At 27.0% G+C, this 16476-nt stretch overlaps 1 protein-coding gene across 4 annotated transcripts in view; it reads right to left on the minus strand.

Annotated features, from left to right (window-relative positions):
* Positions 1–16476, minus strand: part of LOC122500081 (opioid-binding protein/cell adhesion molecule-like) — a 34581-nt gene that overhangs the window by 5536 nt on the left and 12569 nt on the right. For 3 of the 4 annotated variants that reach the window (XM_043608805.1, XM_043608803.1, XM_043608802.1), the window contains 4 exons: positions 6514–6644; positions 6191–6432; positions 3851–4070; positions 1517–1700 (listed from right to left, as the gene is read on the minus strand). In XM_043608805.1, the coding sequence (XP_043464740.1) occupies positions 1517–1700; positions 3851–4070; positions 6191–6432; positions 6514–6580 (713 nt within the window). In that variant the 5' untranslated portion in view covers positions 6581–6644. Of the gene's footprint in view, positions 1–1516; positions 1701–3850; positions 4071–6190; positions 6433–6513; positions 6645–7159; positions 7189–16476 lie in introns of those variants that run through there. The other variant, XM_043608804.1, reaches the window with a different exon arrangement.

Consider the following 16476-nt stretch of genomic DNA (forward strand, 5'->3'; position numbering starts at 1 on the left):
TAATTGGAAGAAGGAAAGGCCAATCCGTCATGGTCATGTAATAAATGTGATGAGTTACTACAAATGCCAAAAAATAGTGAGAAGTTACAAAATGAGTAGATAGCTAATAGATGAGTTGAATATTGTTCAGGTCTTTGCCAATAAGAAAAGATTTCATCCAAGTTGTACCTGAGAAAAGGGTCAAGACTATAATAATTAATGATTTAATGATTAGTTTAATTTATTTCCAAAACCTATGACGCTTATTTGATGTTTACTTTTAGATATCAGGTCACAGGAAGCTCAGATACTTTACAGTTTTGATAAAAGCCTCTTTTGTCACACAAAGCTTTATAAAAAATCTTTTATTCTTTCTGCTGTTTCTTTATGAAACCCTCTTCCTTACACAATAGCAAATGCCCCTATTCTCGGTTGTTTTAGATCCAAACTTAAAATCTCTATTTGATGGCCCTACATGGCTGTTGATGTACGACATTTTATCTGTTTTACATATTATTCGATTTATTATTTCCTACACTTTAGAACAGGATTTTTCCCTTTAGAGTACGTTTTTATTTTTATGCTGTTTCTCATATGTTATTTTTATCTATTTTTACCATTAGCATTATACTATGTAGAATATTTAATTCCTAAAAATTAATTATTAGATTATTATTTCAATGAGAAATAACAATATTTTAAAAATAGGAGAAATAGGCTTGTTGGGAAAATATTCAATAGAGATCAATCTGTACTGCTGTCGCGTCATATTCTCGGTTCATATTCATAATCAGCTACAACAAAAACCCTTAAATCAGTGTATTTCCAATAGAGGCAAAGTACATTATCAACATTTATAATTAAACTACCTTTATTTACGAATCACTCAGACTTGTCAGTGCTGCTTAATTATTACAGTATAGAAATTTCCAAATAGTTCATTTATTCAAAACAATAGTTGAAGTTTTTTTATAATCGCGCAGTGAAACAAAATTCAATAGTTAAATATTCCAAGTATCCAAAGTGAACTTAAAAAGTAAACTTAAAACAGGAAAATTAATTTTTTTACAACTCCCTTACAAACAACAATATTTTTCATACTAAACGCTCTCATTTATTGAGGGATTATATTATGATGCGCGAGAAACTTCTAGTAAGAAAAATTTTCATTAAGTTATGAAAAAGTTTTTTCTGTTAGTCGTTATATTAACATGACATGAATAATTAAAAAGTTTTTATTGTTTAAAGTGGGTGGTGCATTAGACTTTTCGCTTACTCTCGCGTACTCTCGCGTTTGGAGTCTAACGTGAGTTTTGCAAATAGCTCACTCTCTCACTGGGCACGTTGTCAGAGAGTCCTCTCCAGCAATCAATATTGCTTGCCGGAAAGAGATTTTTTCCATGTCATAAATTTTCATTAATTTAAAATAACTATTATATATATTTTTCCAGGGTGAGAATTACGGTTATAAATAAATTATAATATGAAGGAGACGTTAGTCAGCAAAACCATGGAGATTCGATAAAAAATTACTTACCTAATGCCACCCCTTGTCGTGTCGTAGTTTAATATTTTATCTCCATGAAGCCATTGTACAACGCTGTACTGCATCTGCATAGCCACATGCCTTATAAGACATAATAGTTCAATTGTACTGTATGCCTCGTAATATTTGTCTCTTATTTGTTTACCCATAGTATCGACTATTTGTACAGATGGAGCTGTGAACAGATCAATAGAATATAAATCTGTTAATATAAATCTGTTATATTTATCATAGTATCCTTAGCAGTATGAAAATGAATTTTAAAACATTTTTAAAAATTTAGCACCAATTTATGAATATTTTATTATAAAACTAGAAGAATTTTATTACTACCCTAGCGATACTACGCGAACAATTCTTTTTTTGGTATTTAAATCACATAAAGTTTTTTGCATGTGACCTTTTAAAGAGAATCTTTTAGGAACCCTTCTAGCACCCCTTCTAGGACTCCGGTACACTTAGTATTTTAATTTTTAAATTTAAGATCAATGTGCTAGGAATTACAATCGCAGATCGCGAACATGCATCAAAAAGTTAAAATCCGTGGTTAATTACAAAAGCGATAAATCTTTTCGGAAAAATCTTATAAATGTTGGCTGACGTTCGTGCGGAAAAATATTCTCAAACTATTATAAAACAAGCTTCACTATCGAGCCTTAAAAAAAAAGTTCTGTGTCGCCAAAGTGCCAAATATGTTTAACGCGTTATAAATTCAGTGAAAACTTCGACGTTATTTATGTTTACTGCTAGCGCAGCTGGTTCTTTATTGCCACCTTATGTTGTATAGCATATTTATATAATACATATCCTCGGTCCTCGATGAACGGCAAGAATTCGTTTTAAAAGTAGTTTGTTCGATAAGAAATCTTTTCTCGATTCAATGATTCAATCATTTACTAATTAATTAATTTTAAATGAACCCCCTTCGAATTATCAAACTTTTTTAGGTGTCTTGGTTCTATCATTAGCTCAATTTTGAGAATTTTTTAAATATTCTACAAATATTTCTTAAAACATTAAATATTGGACAACAATTACAAAATTAATGATGATAAATAAGGTTCTTTAAAAAGAAATCGCAAAGATGTGCTTTTATTTCTGTTTGGCAGCACATATAGTTAATTAAAAGCTAACGTAATTTATCAATCAGTTAAAAAATCGGGACAATGAGCGATAATCTAATTTGTTAATGAACAAATCAAATGAATCAACAAATTAGATCATTTCCGTTTATTTCCGCGAATTGATATTTGCCCCAATAAATTTATCCCAATGATCTTCACCCTGAAGCGGATACTACAAAAAATAATTCAACTTTCGGATTGAATTTATAGTTAAATAAAGAGGTATTTAGGATTATCGATTTTAAAAGGAGGAGTGTGAGTTAGCAATTATCGTACCTTTGGAATCATGGGTAAAAATTTAGGATTAGATCAAGAAGAAATAATTTAATAATCATTCTTCGGAATTGGTGATTTTTGAACGAAACGAATCAAGATTCTGAGTCCTTAAGGATTGTACATTAGGTCAGTATTTTTCTAAGATCGTAGGGATTTTACATTAATTTTTATAGCGTATCTCAATTGTTCACAATTTTATACCACGAGTTTTAGAATTTAAATTTTATAATTTTTTAGTTGTTACAACATCATAAATAACAATTATCCCTTTCTAAGTAACTCCATTTAATTCAGAACCTATTTTACCCGAAATTTTATATGAAATAAATATTAATACAAACTTTTCTCCCAGCATTACGGTATATGATTCTTTAAAGAAATTTATTATTTACTTAAAGTGAAATATAATTCATTACTTTATGCGGGAAGAGTTAAAATTCGTCTTAAATATCATTATCTTTGAGAACAGTGTATAAAGTCAAAATACAAAGTATAAATCACCACTCTCGCGGCTTAACTTTCTATTTACATTAAGTTTCATTACCTATAAATATTCTACAAGGAAATACTATTTAGTTAGAAGCAATTTGGAAATGTAAATACCAGTTTCTATCATAATTATTTGGGTGGTAAAAATATTTTGATTTTATATTTTTTAAAAGGTGTAGGTACTTAAAATGTTGGTCCAATTTCGTAACGGTACTTTGACTCTTAACAATTTAATAGAGGAGTCGTTATGGGAAAAGGAATAATTAAACCACGGTGCATGTCGGAGTCATCAAAACCACGCGGTTGATACTGTTTTTTATGGAATATTTCTTTTAGAGAATCACCTCTGAACCAATAAAACTTCTTTAACTTTGAAGTCCTTAAGGCATTACGTCAAACGTTAAAAATTGTTGTATTTAATTAAATGGACACTTACCGTTAATATGTAAATTTATATGAATGCATTTTGGCGGGTGTGTTGTTATTTGACAATCATATTGACCTTCGTCACTGCTGTTCACATAATTAATTTGCAGGCGCCAGTTGTCTGGATACTGAAATTTAATAGTGTACCTAGGATCGCCGGTGTAGGTAACACTACCAACCGTCAATAAAGTCATCTTTTCTCCATCCTTCTGTCGACGAACCCATGATACCTAAAGTTGGGTACAATAATAAGAATTTAATAAATATATATGAAAGTTTTACTGTTTCATTAAAATAATATCCACGAAAAAGGGAAATAGAGCAGCTTTTGAGAAAAGGGAGAGCAATTCATCAAAACGTTGGATTGTAAGCATAGTAGCCCTACCGCTAGATAGAGGATCTCACCCACAAAGTTTCCCGTGTGGAAACATTAAATGATTGAGGTAGAATTCTATACGAATTTCACGAAAATGTTTAGTCAACTTTTGCGTCAAACGTTTCCTCATATGTGCACATTTTAATAACTACACAGAGTTTCATATAAGCACGGCAAACTCAAGATTATAAAGGTGGCGGTGCGAGAGCTAATTTCAACTTTAATGGAATCCCCTGTACCATGTTGGGAATGTTACAACTTTAAATACTTTACATCATAACGTGAATCAATCTTTAGAACAGACGAATTGTTCAATATTAGTTGTAATTCGAATTGCACCACTTGAATCCTGATAAATTGCAGGTTCCTTTTTGAAATAAATATACAGTTGGAAATTGTGTGAACCACAACAGTGAATGCAATTGAAATTGCATTTACAGGTAATATTTTCTTTTTCCCTTTATCACAAGGAAGACTATTTTCCAAAAACTTACCAGGGGGTCAAAGTCATGATAGGAAAATAAAATATTATATTTTCAACTTCCCAGCATAGTGCGAATTCCTTTAATCAATCTTTCAGATAAAGTTTTTTTTCGAAATTTAATAAGCTTTCCAACGCAATAAGGATAAAGTCTCCAGTTTCATTTTTGTCAGAGTAATCTCCATTTTAATGCGAATTATGTTTTTCAATGGCACGTAGTGTTAGCCTCCGCACAATTTCCGTCGCGGTAGTGTTATGGAGTAAGAAATTTAATATAGAAGTAAAGTTATAAGAAAAATTACGTAAACGCAAAGTGTAATAAAAATATCGTCACATAAAGAAAAAGTGTGATAATTCCAATCGAATTCAAATTAGAAAATAATTTTAATAATTACCGTTCAAATTATTTAAGAAGATGAGAAAAAAAGTTCAGAAATATTTTCGATCTTGTTATAATACGGCAGCTATTAAGATATGAACCAACACCTGTTCGGACTATCAGAACTAATATTCATGTCGAGCAAGAGCAAAATTGTAAAACAATTCGAAAATAAAAGCTAATTGGTGGTTTGGTCCAATTCTAATTATTATGTCAAGTTTATGAATTCATGGGAATTTAATTAAAACGAGGAATTTAAAATACGCTTCAGAGGGAATTGTAACTTTCTAAAAGAGAGAAGTTAAAAGGGATAAAATAAATATTTATACTGTTATTGATATAACTTGTTTAGATGCATTCCTCAACTAAAACAACATTTTAAGGTAAGGTCCCTCAGTCGGATAATTGAGTACTAATTACGAGATGCACTACATTAATTAAAATTGATTATTATCCGAAGGGCAAACCAAGTTATCAAGTATTTTCCTTGTTAATTTTTTGAGAAATTCATCATTAAAAACCGAAATATCTTTAAGCATCAAATTTCTATTATTCTCTCCTTATTGTAATTTATGCTAATTCTTGACTTCATCAATTCGCAATCCTCCAAGAATTGGAACAATTCCGATTACATTATTGAATCCTGGTAAGTCCATCAGACAATTTATGTTTCATAGTCGATAATGGACTAGCGTGGGGTCCATGGGGATATTGGTGACCGTGATGGTTACCAAAAATTCAAGGATTAGTATTTTAAAGGAATTCCATAAAAGGCGTGACGCGTAGAACCAAAGAATATTTCCGGATAGTTACAAAACAACTAAGATCAAATAAAAGAAAGGCTTTATTACAGAATTTATCAATCAGTTCAGCTTCATTAATATTGCTGACTATTTAGCAAGTCAGCTCATTTCGCGAGATTTTTCTTTCGAAACAGGTCAAGATCTGCATTAAGGAAGAGGATCAGTTGGGACACCTATTTTTTTGGATGAGGCATAATTGGATGTACTGTATAATAAAGACTGGACTTCACGAATTCTTCAGCGTCAAATACAAACGGTTTTAGATATCTAATTAATCCTACTTATAATTATTATTAATTATTAATACTTGCCACTTTATCATGAAGCATAGATATTTTGCAATCAAGAGTAACATTAGTACCAGCTTGTGCTGTTATATTTTTACTTGATCCCTCAAAATGTGGTCCCCAGTGATTACTATGATAATGTTGGTGGTGATTTAAAGCATTATGTGAATCAAATATATAATTTAACATAGGTGAGTCCGTTGACGATGATTTTCTCAAAGTTCCCTCACGTGTTTCTATAACTTTTTTAGTAGATTGTGTGACTTCTGCAACAGAGTAATTAAGTTTTACAGTTTTCTGATACTAAATTCAGGAGGAAAAATGCAGGTACACTTTAGAGAACTCACCAGCATGAGAACTTGTAGATGAACACAATAATAAATAGATATGCAGTAGAAACTGTATCTTCCGCATGACTATTATCAAACTATTAACGGTAAGTGTCCACACTTACATGTCTAATGTTTAAACTTGACATCTGCAATGTGAAAGGATTAAGAAACTTTAGTAGAGATTGACAAATTAATTCTCATATAAATTATGTAAAAATAAATTGTGTAATTATGTATTTTTGTTGTAAGTAATCTACTTTGTCTTAAAAAATAATTGCAGTTACAACTTAATATTTTTTTGTATTTGCATTATTAACAAGCCCACAGTTGGAGACTATTAAAGGGCACTACATCGAATAATTATAATAATAATTTGTACATTAGTAATGTGATTAATACGGTAATAATTATTTATATTATACGGATTAATGCGTTGACAATTTTATTAATATATAAAAATTTTTGAAGGGACCCTAACAACTCTAAATCCGTCCCTGTTAGAACCTCCTCGTATGGTAAGACCGCGGGGCAGGGTTGCGCAGTTACGCGTAACTCGAGGTTTTCTACGTATGTTACATGTATGTTACATGAGGTAACATACGTATGTTACCCCCCACTCTCGAAAAATACATGGATGTAACAATGTAAGGACGTAACATACTAGGTAACATACAGTAACAAACCCAGGTAACATACATGAAGTATGTTACGTACCCATCCCTGCCGCGGGGACTGCCTCGATTCGAGCTATGCGGCGGAATTTATACTCTACTCTGCGCGGACGTGGTGGGGACCGCATGACGCTCGGCAGTGGGGAACTCTCGCGCGCTGATTGGCTGAACGCAAAGTCAGGAGCGGCACAACGTAAAATTTCGCCCCAAACGCGATATTATTCAAATTTATAAATTTTTATAAAAATATTATTATTTAAATAGTGTCACGTCACCGTGGCGTATTTTTAATAAAGAATAATAATTAATAATAATGACATAATAATAAATTGTAACAAATAATAACAACTATAAATAATTAACAAATAACATAACAAATTATAATTATAAATAACAAAAATTGTAATAACAAATTATAAATTGATAATTAACAAAAAAAAAATATTTTCGACTTTTTCATTTTTACATTATTCTTGCTCTTTATTTTCATGTATCGGAAGAGCGCAATTTCGAAAAATATAAAAAGTTGATTGTAATATTTTTCCTCTGAGTTTTTGAATTTAAAACTTTGAAGACAAAGTTATATTTGCACTTTCCGGCGTTAAATGACAAAACATTATTTTTCTTTTTGGAATTGTCGAAATGAAAAATTAATGTATCACTATATTTAAATTGAAAAGAACGATTTTTCGTTCCAGCTCAATGATATATTATAGGTTGAATTGGAAGAAACTGTTCCTGTGATCTTCTATCTCATAAAACTTTAATTTGTACTCTACGTAGAGAAAAGTATTCAATAGGTAAAGTGAAATGTATTGGGAAAAACCTCCCAATGCGGTTTTGAGATGAAACCCTTACACATTGAATGCAAAACGCCTCCAACCGAATATACCTCCTTTTTACTATGGGCTATAAACCTTCAAATCTTGACTGTAATTGATGAATCCATGATTTTATGCATAGGACATTCCTCGCCACTCAAACAATAGAATTTAATATAAAATTCATCATAAAAAATAGGTCAAAGAATTTTTGCTCACGGAATAATTCTTCATAGATTAACTATATTTGATATTAAAATTAAAATACAGAAGAGTTAGAAGGATAAGAATTTTTTTTTTAATCTCCTTTTGGATAATAATAGTAGATAGTTATATAATAATAATTTTTCTTTATAAATTTTCTTTTGGATAATAAAAGAGTTAATAATTTAGTTTCTTCTTCACAGTTGGGTTGTGTATGAAGAAAATTCAAAACTTTTTTTTCTTCTCCTTCTGTAATTGCGAGTGGAATTTTATTAATGAGTGCATAAAGAGAAAACTCGAACTAGAGAAGTATAATACTGCTTTTATTTATTTCTCACCTACTATATATAACTTTTTGGTACAAATATATGCTACATTTGCATAGGTTCATACAAATGGAGTACGTTTTTCTACGAATGACGTATACATGTGAGTGGAAACATGATAAAGAAGTGTGTATAGGTATATTTATTCTACTCTAGATTTATTTTTCTTTCCCTTATGATATATTGAATATTGTTGTGCCTGTCATTTTTCAAATTTTCAGCTTTTTATTTCCACTGTCATGACGGTCTCATGACATTATAATTTAAAATGTCAAGTTAAAGAAATGACAAATATAATCTTATTTTTAATGCATTTTATATATATTCTATTAAATTTTTGTGAAAACTGCGAAATACTTTTTTTTATGATAACTCTGTTAGATTTTTTGGGGTCAGAACCAATTTTTTATATTTTTGTAAACTGAATTTCAAAATAACTCAAGAAAAAAATTTTTTTTGATAAAATAAAAAAAACTAGATACCACGTAATCTTAATATTCTATAATTTTGAAAATAAAATTAATGAAAATATTATTTTGTCCTACAGCAGAGAAATAAATTAACAACGTTTCATTTTCCCCATAATAATAATTATCTGATAATTATTTTAAAAAATTATTCATTCATGAAAAACGTTTTGTTGAAACTATTATAATTTCAAGAATATCTCGAAAATTATTATGTACACGAGAAAATGTTATACGCGCGTGAAATGCTGTACTCCGTTTACTATTACTTTGCAAATTAGAAAAAAATTTTATCTTCGAATATAAACTTTCATTGTTTAATTATTTCATAATTAAAAATTAAAAAAAAAAATCCCCGTGTTAATGATTTAACTCCTTAATTATAATTATTTGTTATTTTACATAAATAACATCATTAAATTAACAATTTTGAAAATTTGTAATAAAATTCAATTTTTTCAAAAATTAAAAAAAAATTTTCTTTTTTAGTTAGAATTTTTTTAATTAAATTGCTATTCAACTAAAAAATAAATTTTCTTCATTTAGTATCAATGAAAATTAGTTTTTCTACAATAATTTATAAAGAAACTATTTTTAATTCCTTAGAATGTTAAATTAAATTTAGGTCAATCCATTTATATATGTCATCTGCGAAGTCGTTGCGCGGCCTATTTTTAGAAAAATCTGATAATTCGTAATAATGATTTTTAATAATATCCGCATTCAATTTATTTTTGACAAATATTTTATAAAATTAAATGCATTTCCTTTTGAATTTTTAATAAAAGGTACATACAGAGAAAAAAGGTCGGTTCATAAAAATTTAATAAAACACAATGGAAATAATTTATTTGATAGTATACATTTTTTAATTCATATTTGTTCAAAATTTAATCAACTTCAATCTATGTATAAAAATTCCTAAAATAGTGCAGAAAAATTAATTTCAAAACTTACCTACTCTATACAGTACCGGCCAAAATTGTCAGTCCACCCATTTTTGAAGGAATGAAAAAAATTTTTTAACATAAAATTTATGAAAACTCAAAATTTTTTTGGTTTATATTTTGAAAGATAATAAAATTTTGAAAAGAATAAGACCTCACAGAAGTTATTTGACCAAAATTTGTAGAAGATGTTCTTAAAAATCGTCATTTTCAATGTTTTACAAAAATTTGAATAACTTCTAAAATAATGAACGCTTTTTAATAATCTTAGGCTTATTTTAAAGGTCGTTTTCTACGGAATAAGCATTACTTATAGGCATTAACCTGTAATTTTTTATTTGGAATAAGCATGACGTCAAAGTTGGACAAAAAAATTAGAAAAATTTGAAATAAATTTTTTGTACTAAAAACTATTCTAGAACATATATAAAACATGATATGGTGAAGATTTTTAAAGAAAAGTTAATAAAAAAATATGTTTGAATTTCAAAAATTATTTTTCTTTTAATAATATTATTTCAAATTTTTTGAATTTTTTTGTCCAACTTTGACGTCATGCTTATTCCAAGTAAAAAATTACAGGTTAATGCCTATAAGTAATTTTTATTCCGTAGAAAATGACCTTTAAAATAAGCCAAAGATTATTAAAAAGCGTTCATTATTTTATAAGTTATTCAAATTTTTGTAAAACATTGAAAATGACGATTATTAAGAATATCTTCTACAAATTTTGGGCAAATGACTTCTGTGAGGTCTTATTCTTTTCAAAATTTTATCCTCTTACAAAATATAAACCAAAAAAAATTTTAGTTTTCATGAATTTTACGTTAAAGAATTTTTTTCATTCCTTTAAAAATGGGTGGACTGACAATTTCGGACGGTACTGTATATGAATTATCAAAAGTTACCATTTTTAATAATATTTTTCTAAGTGTAACTTGTGAAATATTAAAAAAGTTTATTATTACCTAAGTACTTTCAATGTACTTTCATTTATTATATGTGTTGAATTTTTAAAATTTTATAATATAGAAATGTGAAAAATTCTAGTTGAGCTTTTGAAAAATTTATTTAATTAAAATGTCGTGACTTTTAACATTTCATAGATTAAGTTTGAAAATAAATTTTTTTTCTCTTCTCCTGATTTTTACATAGTAATAAATTAATTTAATTATAAAAAAAAACTATTTTGAAGTATTTGAACACATGTCAATCATTCATATTTCTTTCAATTAAGAATCTAGAGTTAGTATTTTATTTAGATAGATTTTTTTAACTCTAATTTTTAAAATATTTAAAAATTTAAAAATTAACAAAAAATTTTTTTTTAAATTTTTTTATTTAACTGTTTTAGAAATTAAAAAACGAGTTAAGACCCCTAACTATCTCGTATAAGTAGAAAAATTTGTTTTTTGATGTCTAGAGTGACGTTGCTCTTTAAAGTCAATTACTTGTACTCTCTAAAGTTGGGAGAGTGTCACTTATATACGTACTATATATAAGGACACTTAAACCCTGAATTAGAATGTGAAATTTAAGGAGCTTACTCTAAGGGCGTTTAACTAATATTATTCTCCTATATTTCCTAATGAAGATTACAATATAACTGCATGAAAATAAAGTGGAACTGAAAGGGACCGTCACTCCTGACCGCAACGTCTTTTTACATTTAAAAAAAAAATACCTTTACCAAGTCACTTTATACTGATAAATGTATTGTAATTAATAATTTCTGCGAAATTATCGTTTTTCAGAAATTATTTTTTTTCATTAAATATGTCGTTAGTTAACTTTTATAATAAATAGGTCAAAAAGTGATTAAATTTAGATCAATCGATATACATTTTTAAATATTCTATAAACTCATTATGATTGTTTTAAAGTTGAAGCGGAATTTTTTAAATAATATATTAAGAAAAGTCGCTGCTGACTATTTTTATAGATGAAAATTATACTTTGAAATAATGATTTTAAATATTCATATGACATTTACAAAGATGTCAATTTAACATTATATTATATTATATTAATTATTGGAGACAAAAAGGACAAAAACATTAGGTAGAGATTAAAAAAAAATAATAATAATAAAAATAAATAAGTCTTTTTTTAACTGTAAAATGAAAAAAGCTGTTTTAAAAATTCTATCACATAACAATTCGAAATTATATACAAAATCCAATCAAATGAAGATTACACGTCGGTATAATGAAAATTGTTTCATTTGAAAATTCGACCATAGGTAGAAATTGAGTTTAAATTAAAAATATTATTATTTTTTGATTATTATAATTAATTATTATATATAATTATTATATAATTATTATAATTTGATGCGAGTTTAAAATTTCGTTTACATTAAATTTTACATAAAAACGAAATATTCCATATTATTGAATTTCGATAATTACTCAATATTATAAAAATGGTTAAAAATAGAGTTTCAATTATTTAGGTTTTTTTTTTTTTGATACAAAAGGGAAAATTTTTTTGAGTTCAGTGTATAAGGAATTTTCATGCATTCCGTATTCAATTTGTAACTTTGGGATTTTGGAAAAAAAAATTCCTGATTTATGGGTAGACATATAAACTTTAATACTTTTGCTCCTAAAACAAATCACACTGGATTTTAAAGAGATGCAACACAGAAACTCCCTTGAGTGACAGTTCTGAAGAAGCTTGGCCTGTTCAATTTTTTTTTTTTTTAAATAAATGATGATAAGAATTGTTTTAAAATAAAATAGCCTGTTAATTTTTTTAAATAAATGAGGATAAGAATTGTAATCAGTTTTGAAATAAATAAAGAAAGAAAACTATTATTTATATTTAGAATCGAAAACAGAAGTTCTATGGAGAAATAAAAACGTATTGATAAAGTTTTGCTAGTTAAGTAGTTTTTTAAGACGAAAAAAATATATATTGTACTTTGAGATTTAATGTACATGTTTAAATTATAATGATCTACTGAGAAAAAGTTCTTCTTAATTTAAATAGAAAGATACTTATCTTTGTATTTAAATTAAGAAAAACTTTTTGTTTGTCCAAGTGACATGTTTTATTCAAAAAGGAGATTCTACTTTAGTTAGACTTAAAAAATGATTAAAAACTTTGTTTGATTTTAAATTGCACACAAGTAAACATAGAAATAATATAATTTTTTTAAAACTGTATTTATTTATTTTTTTTATTTTTTTTTATTTTCTAAATTTATTTTCTCTAATGTGTGAGAAATTTAAATTACACAAATATTTGCGAAAAATGATAAAAAATAAATAAATATCTTCTCTAGTGTGCGGTGAGAATGTGAAACGTAAATTGAAAATACTTTTTCAACGATTGAAAAATAAAAAAAATGTTTTCGATTTTATTTGATGTACATAAATATTTTAACACTACACTGCTACACATAGGATATTTAAAATTAAATTACATTTTCGAATAACTATATTGTGGTTTTGTAAAATCCATTTAATAAGCGACCGCAACTGTTGGATTTATTATTTATTTTCAGATTTTCTATTTAATTAAAGTTATAAATAGATTTTCAATATGCATTTGGTTTTATCTTTAAAATCGACATTCTTTTAGATTTTTTACATCAAAAAATAATATTTATTACTTTAAATTTTTTTATAATAAAATAAGTATTAAAGTAATCAATTTTTTTTTTTTTTTTAATATAAATGAAGTTTGTTAGACATTTTTTCTGCAATGGTACTTTAGGACTTGAATTTTATTAAATCAATGTTTTAAGTAATAAATATTTTTTTAACATAAAAAAACCTTAAATTCAGTGAAAAGTAAAAAAGAAATTGACACTAATAACGGGTCTGCATGGTATTCTTTATTTTTTGATATGAGTCCAGTTTGCAATGTATTTTTGTTCGCTGAACACGATTTTCAATATTTTTTTCTCTCATTCACCTGACGTGCTAGAAACTTCAATTAAACTTTGAAACGTGAACTTTAAAACCCACATGGATGAGCATTAAAAAAAAATAAAAGATTTTGAAAAAAGTGGGTAAAGTTACTATATAAGAAATGTGTTTGTCTTTACTATACTTTTCTCAAAATTCTGACATTCTATGCAATGTTGACACATGGGGTCGTGTATAGCAAGAAAAAAAAAAAAAAAAAAATTAATTAAAAATAATAAAAAATAAAAAAACATAGAAAAATAATAAAAATAAACATAAAAACTAATTTCAGATCATAATTTTGATGAATTTAAAAATTGCCATACATAATAATTTAGTTTTTGTCGAAGAATGAAAAAATTCGAAAAAAGTGATCACTTTATAATTTTTTTTTATACTAAATAGTGGTTGTTATTTTTTATCCCCTTTCGATTATAATGAGCTCAAGTTGACTTTCAAAGAAGAATTTGAAACCAGTTGTGGTTGGTTATATTGAAATTTACATCAAAGCATGTTTTTCGAACTCTTCAGTTATGTAGTTGAAAGAAGAAAAAGCACCTCTCAGTCGATACTATATCAAATGAAATTTTATTTTGACATTTTTTCAAACTTCTGAACTAATGAATGATTATAATTTTTAATAAAGTCGATATAATTCTGATAAAAAACTTGGCTACAATTATAAATCTTTGACTGAAGAAACTTTATTTCGTTATAAATGGTCACTGAAGAAAGGTGCGTCTCGCAGGGCAGCAGAAAACAGTAAATATAGGAAGAGCATGCAATTAAAATTGATGATATCTGAGTATTTGAGTGAAAAGCATAGAATTCCTCTATTAGTTATCTGTTCAAGGGAATGTCTTTGAATAATTTCGATTCTGCATTTCACAACTACTGAAGAACTATTCGAAGATCACACGAAAGTATCAGGAAGTGAGTCATCGCATAACGAGTTTAAAATTTTATTAATTTACTGCATTTTATTATATAATTTACTATACTATTTTTAAAAATCCTTTTGAAAAATTAAAAAAAAAAAAACTAGATAAAAATCTTAAAAAAGAGCAAAAAATCGAACCTTAATGATTTAAGGACTAAATGATTTTTAACATACAGTTTTTGTCGCATCGACAACAAAATTTCCCCTGCGTTAAATTTTGTTGATAGGAATCGCTTTGTTATTATAATATCTTCCGCTAAATATCACTCTATATAGTTTAATTTAACCAATGGACTATGTTATATCTTGTTTGAAATGGCGTTACATGATGAGCTTTTTTGCACGAATTATTGTCGCATTATCAAAAACACTTCAAAGTGTTTTTGACTTAATGGAATTTATAAAGCATTGATCGACTTTAGACGCTGTGTATTTATGTTCTCAAAGAAATATGAAATTCAATAACGCCCAACAGCATACTCTTGAAATTCATCGGTCGTTAAAAAAAACTATGCGATATCAAATTCCAGTTCTAAAATTTTCAGGAATAATGAAGTTATTTGCTAATTTAAAATCGCTTCTTTAAAAAAAAAATGATGATGATGATGATGATGATGATGATGATGTTTTAAGCTTGTTTCAGGGTAAAACAAAAATCTATACTTTGTCTTTGGAAAATATGAGTGACTGCTTTTAAAATGTACATTGCGGAATCACCATTGAACTGTGCTGAGAGAAAGCGAATGAAGATCCATCATATTTTCAAATAATTACACAGACCTGAATCGATTTCGATGAATAAATGGAACAAGTTATTCCCGCAAAGGGAATTTTTACGCTGATCACGAATTCGGAATCCAAAATATGTCCTATCACTTTATAGGTTATCGAGAAAAGTGGAGTTAAAATCCATGAAAAAATAACTTACTTTCATTCCAGCAAAGGGTATATAGGGGGTATAAAATCCTGAAAATTTTAACCCCCTCCCCATCTGCCTTCCTTTAGGAGTTATGGAGGGGGAAAGAAAATTTAAAAAAACTCATTTTTTTCGAAAACTACTTAACCGATTTAAATGAAATTTAAATATGTTATAAATATAGATTTCAAAATTTAAAAAAAAAATTGCCAAAAAATAAAAAAAATTAAAAATAGAAATTAATGGAAATTTTTGTCCGAAAAACAAAAAGATTTTAAAAAATGCGATTTGATAAATCGTATTTTTCCCTTTATTTCGTAAAAAAAAAGTTTAATTCTCAGTTTTACACTCAATTTAAAAATTTTGATTGAAAAATTGAATTTAAAAAATTTTTTTTCCTTTATCTCTACAAAAAGAACTTGAAATTTCGTTAAAAAATAACAATTAAGGAATAGAAATGAAGCAAATAAAAAAATCTTTTTAAATTTTCGACTTTTATTTTCAATTAAAAATCGTGATTGGTAAATTGAATTTATAAAAAATTTTTCCCTTTATTTCTAAAAAAATAAAATGGAAATTTTAATAGAAAAACTGTAAATAAAAAACAGAAGTGGTTCAAATTTTATAAAAATCTTTTTACATTCTTACTTTCATTTTAATTTAAAAATTATGATTGACAAATCAAATTAAAAAATTTTTTTCCCCTTTATTTCTAAAAAATAAAATGCAGAATTTTTCAAAGCTGGAAGAAGTTATAGCAATCTCTCAG

The sequence above is a fragment of the Leptopilina heterotoma genome, unplaced genomic scaffold (genome assembly GCF_015476425.1).
Source record: "Leptopilina heterotoma isolate Lh14 unplaced genomic scaffold, ASM1547642v1 Lhet_181, whole genome shotgun sequence".
Classification (NCBI taxonomy): Eukaryota; Metazoa; Arthropoda; class Insecta; order Hymenoptera; family Figitidae; genus Leptopilina; species Leptopilina heterotoma.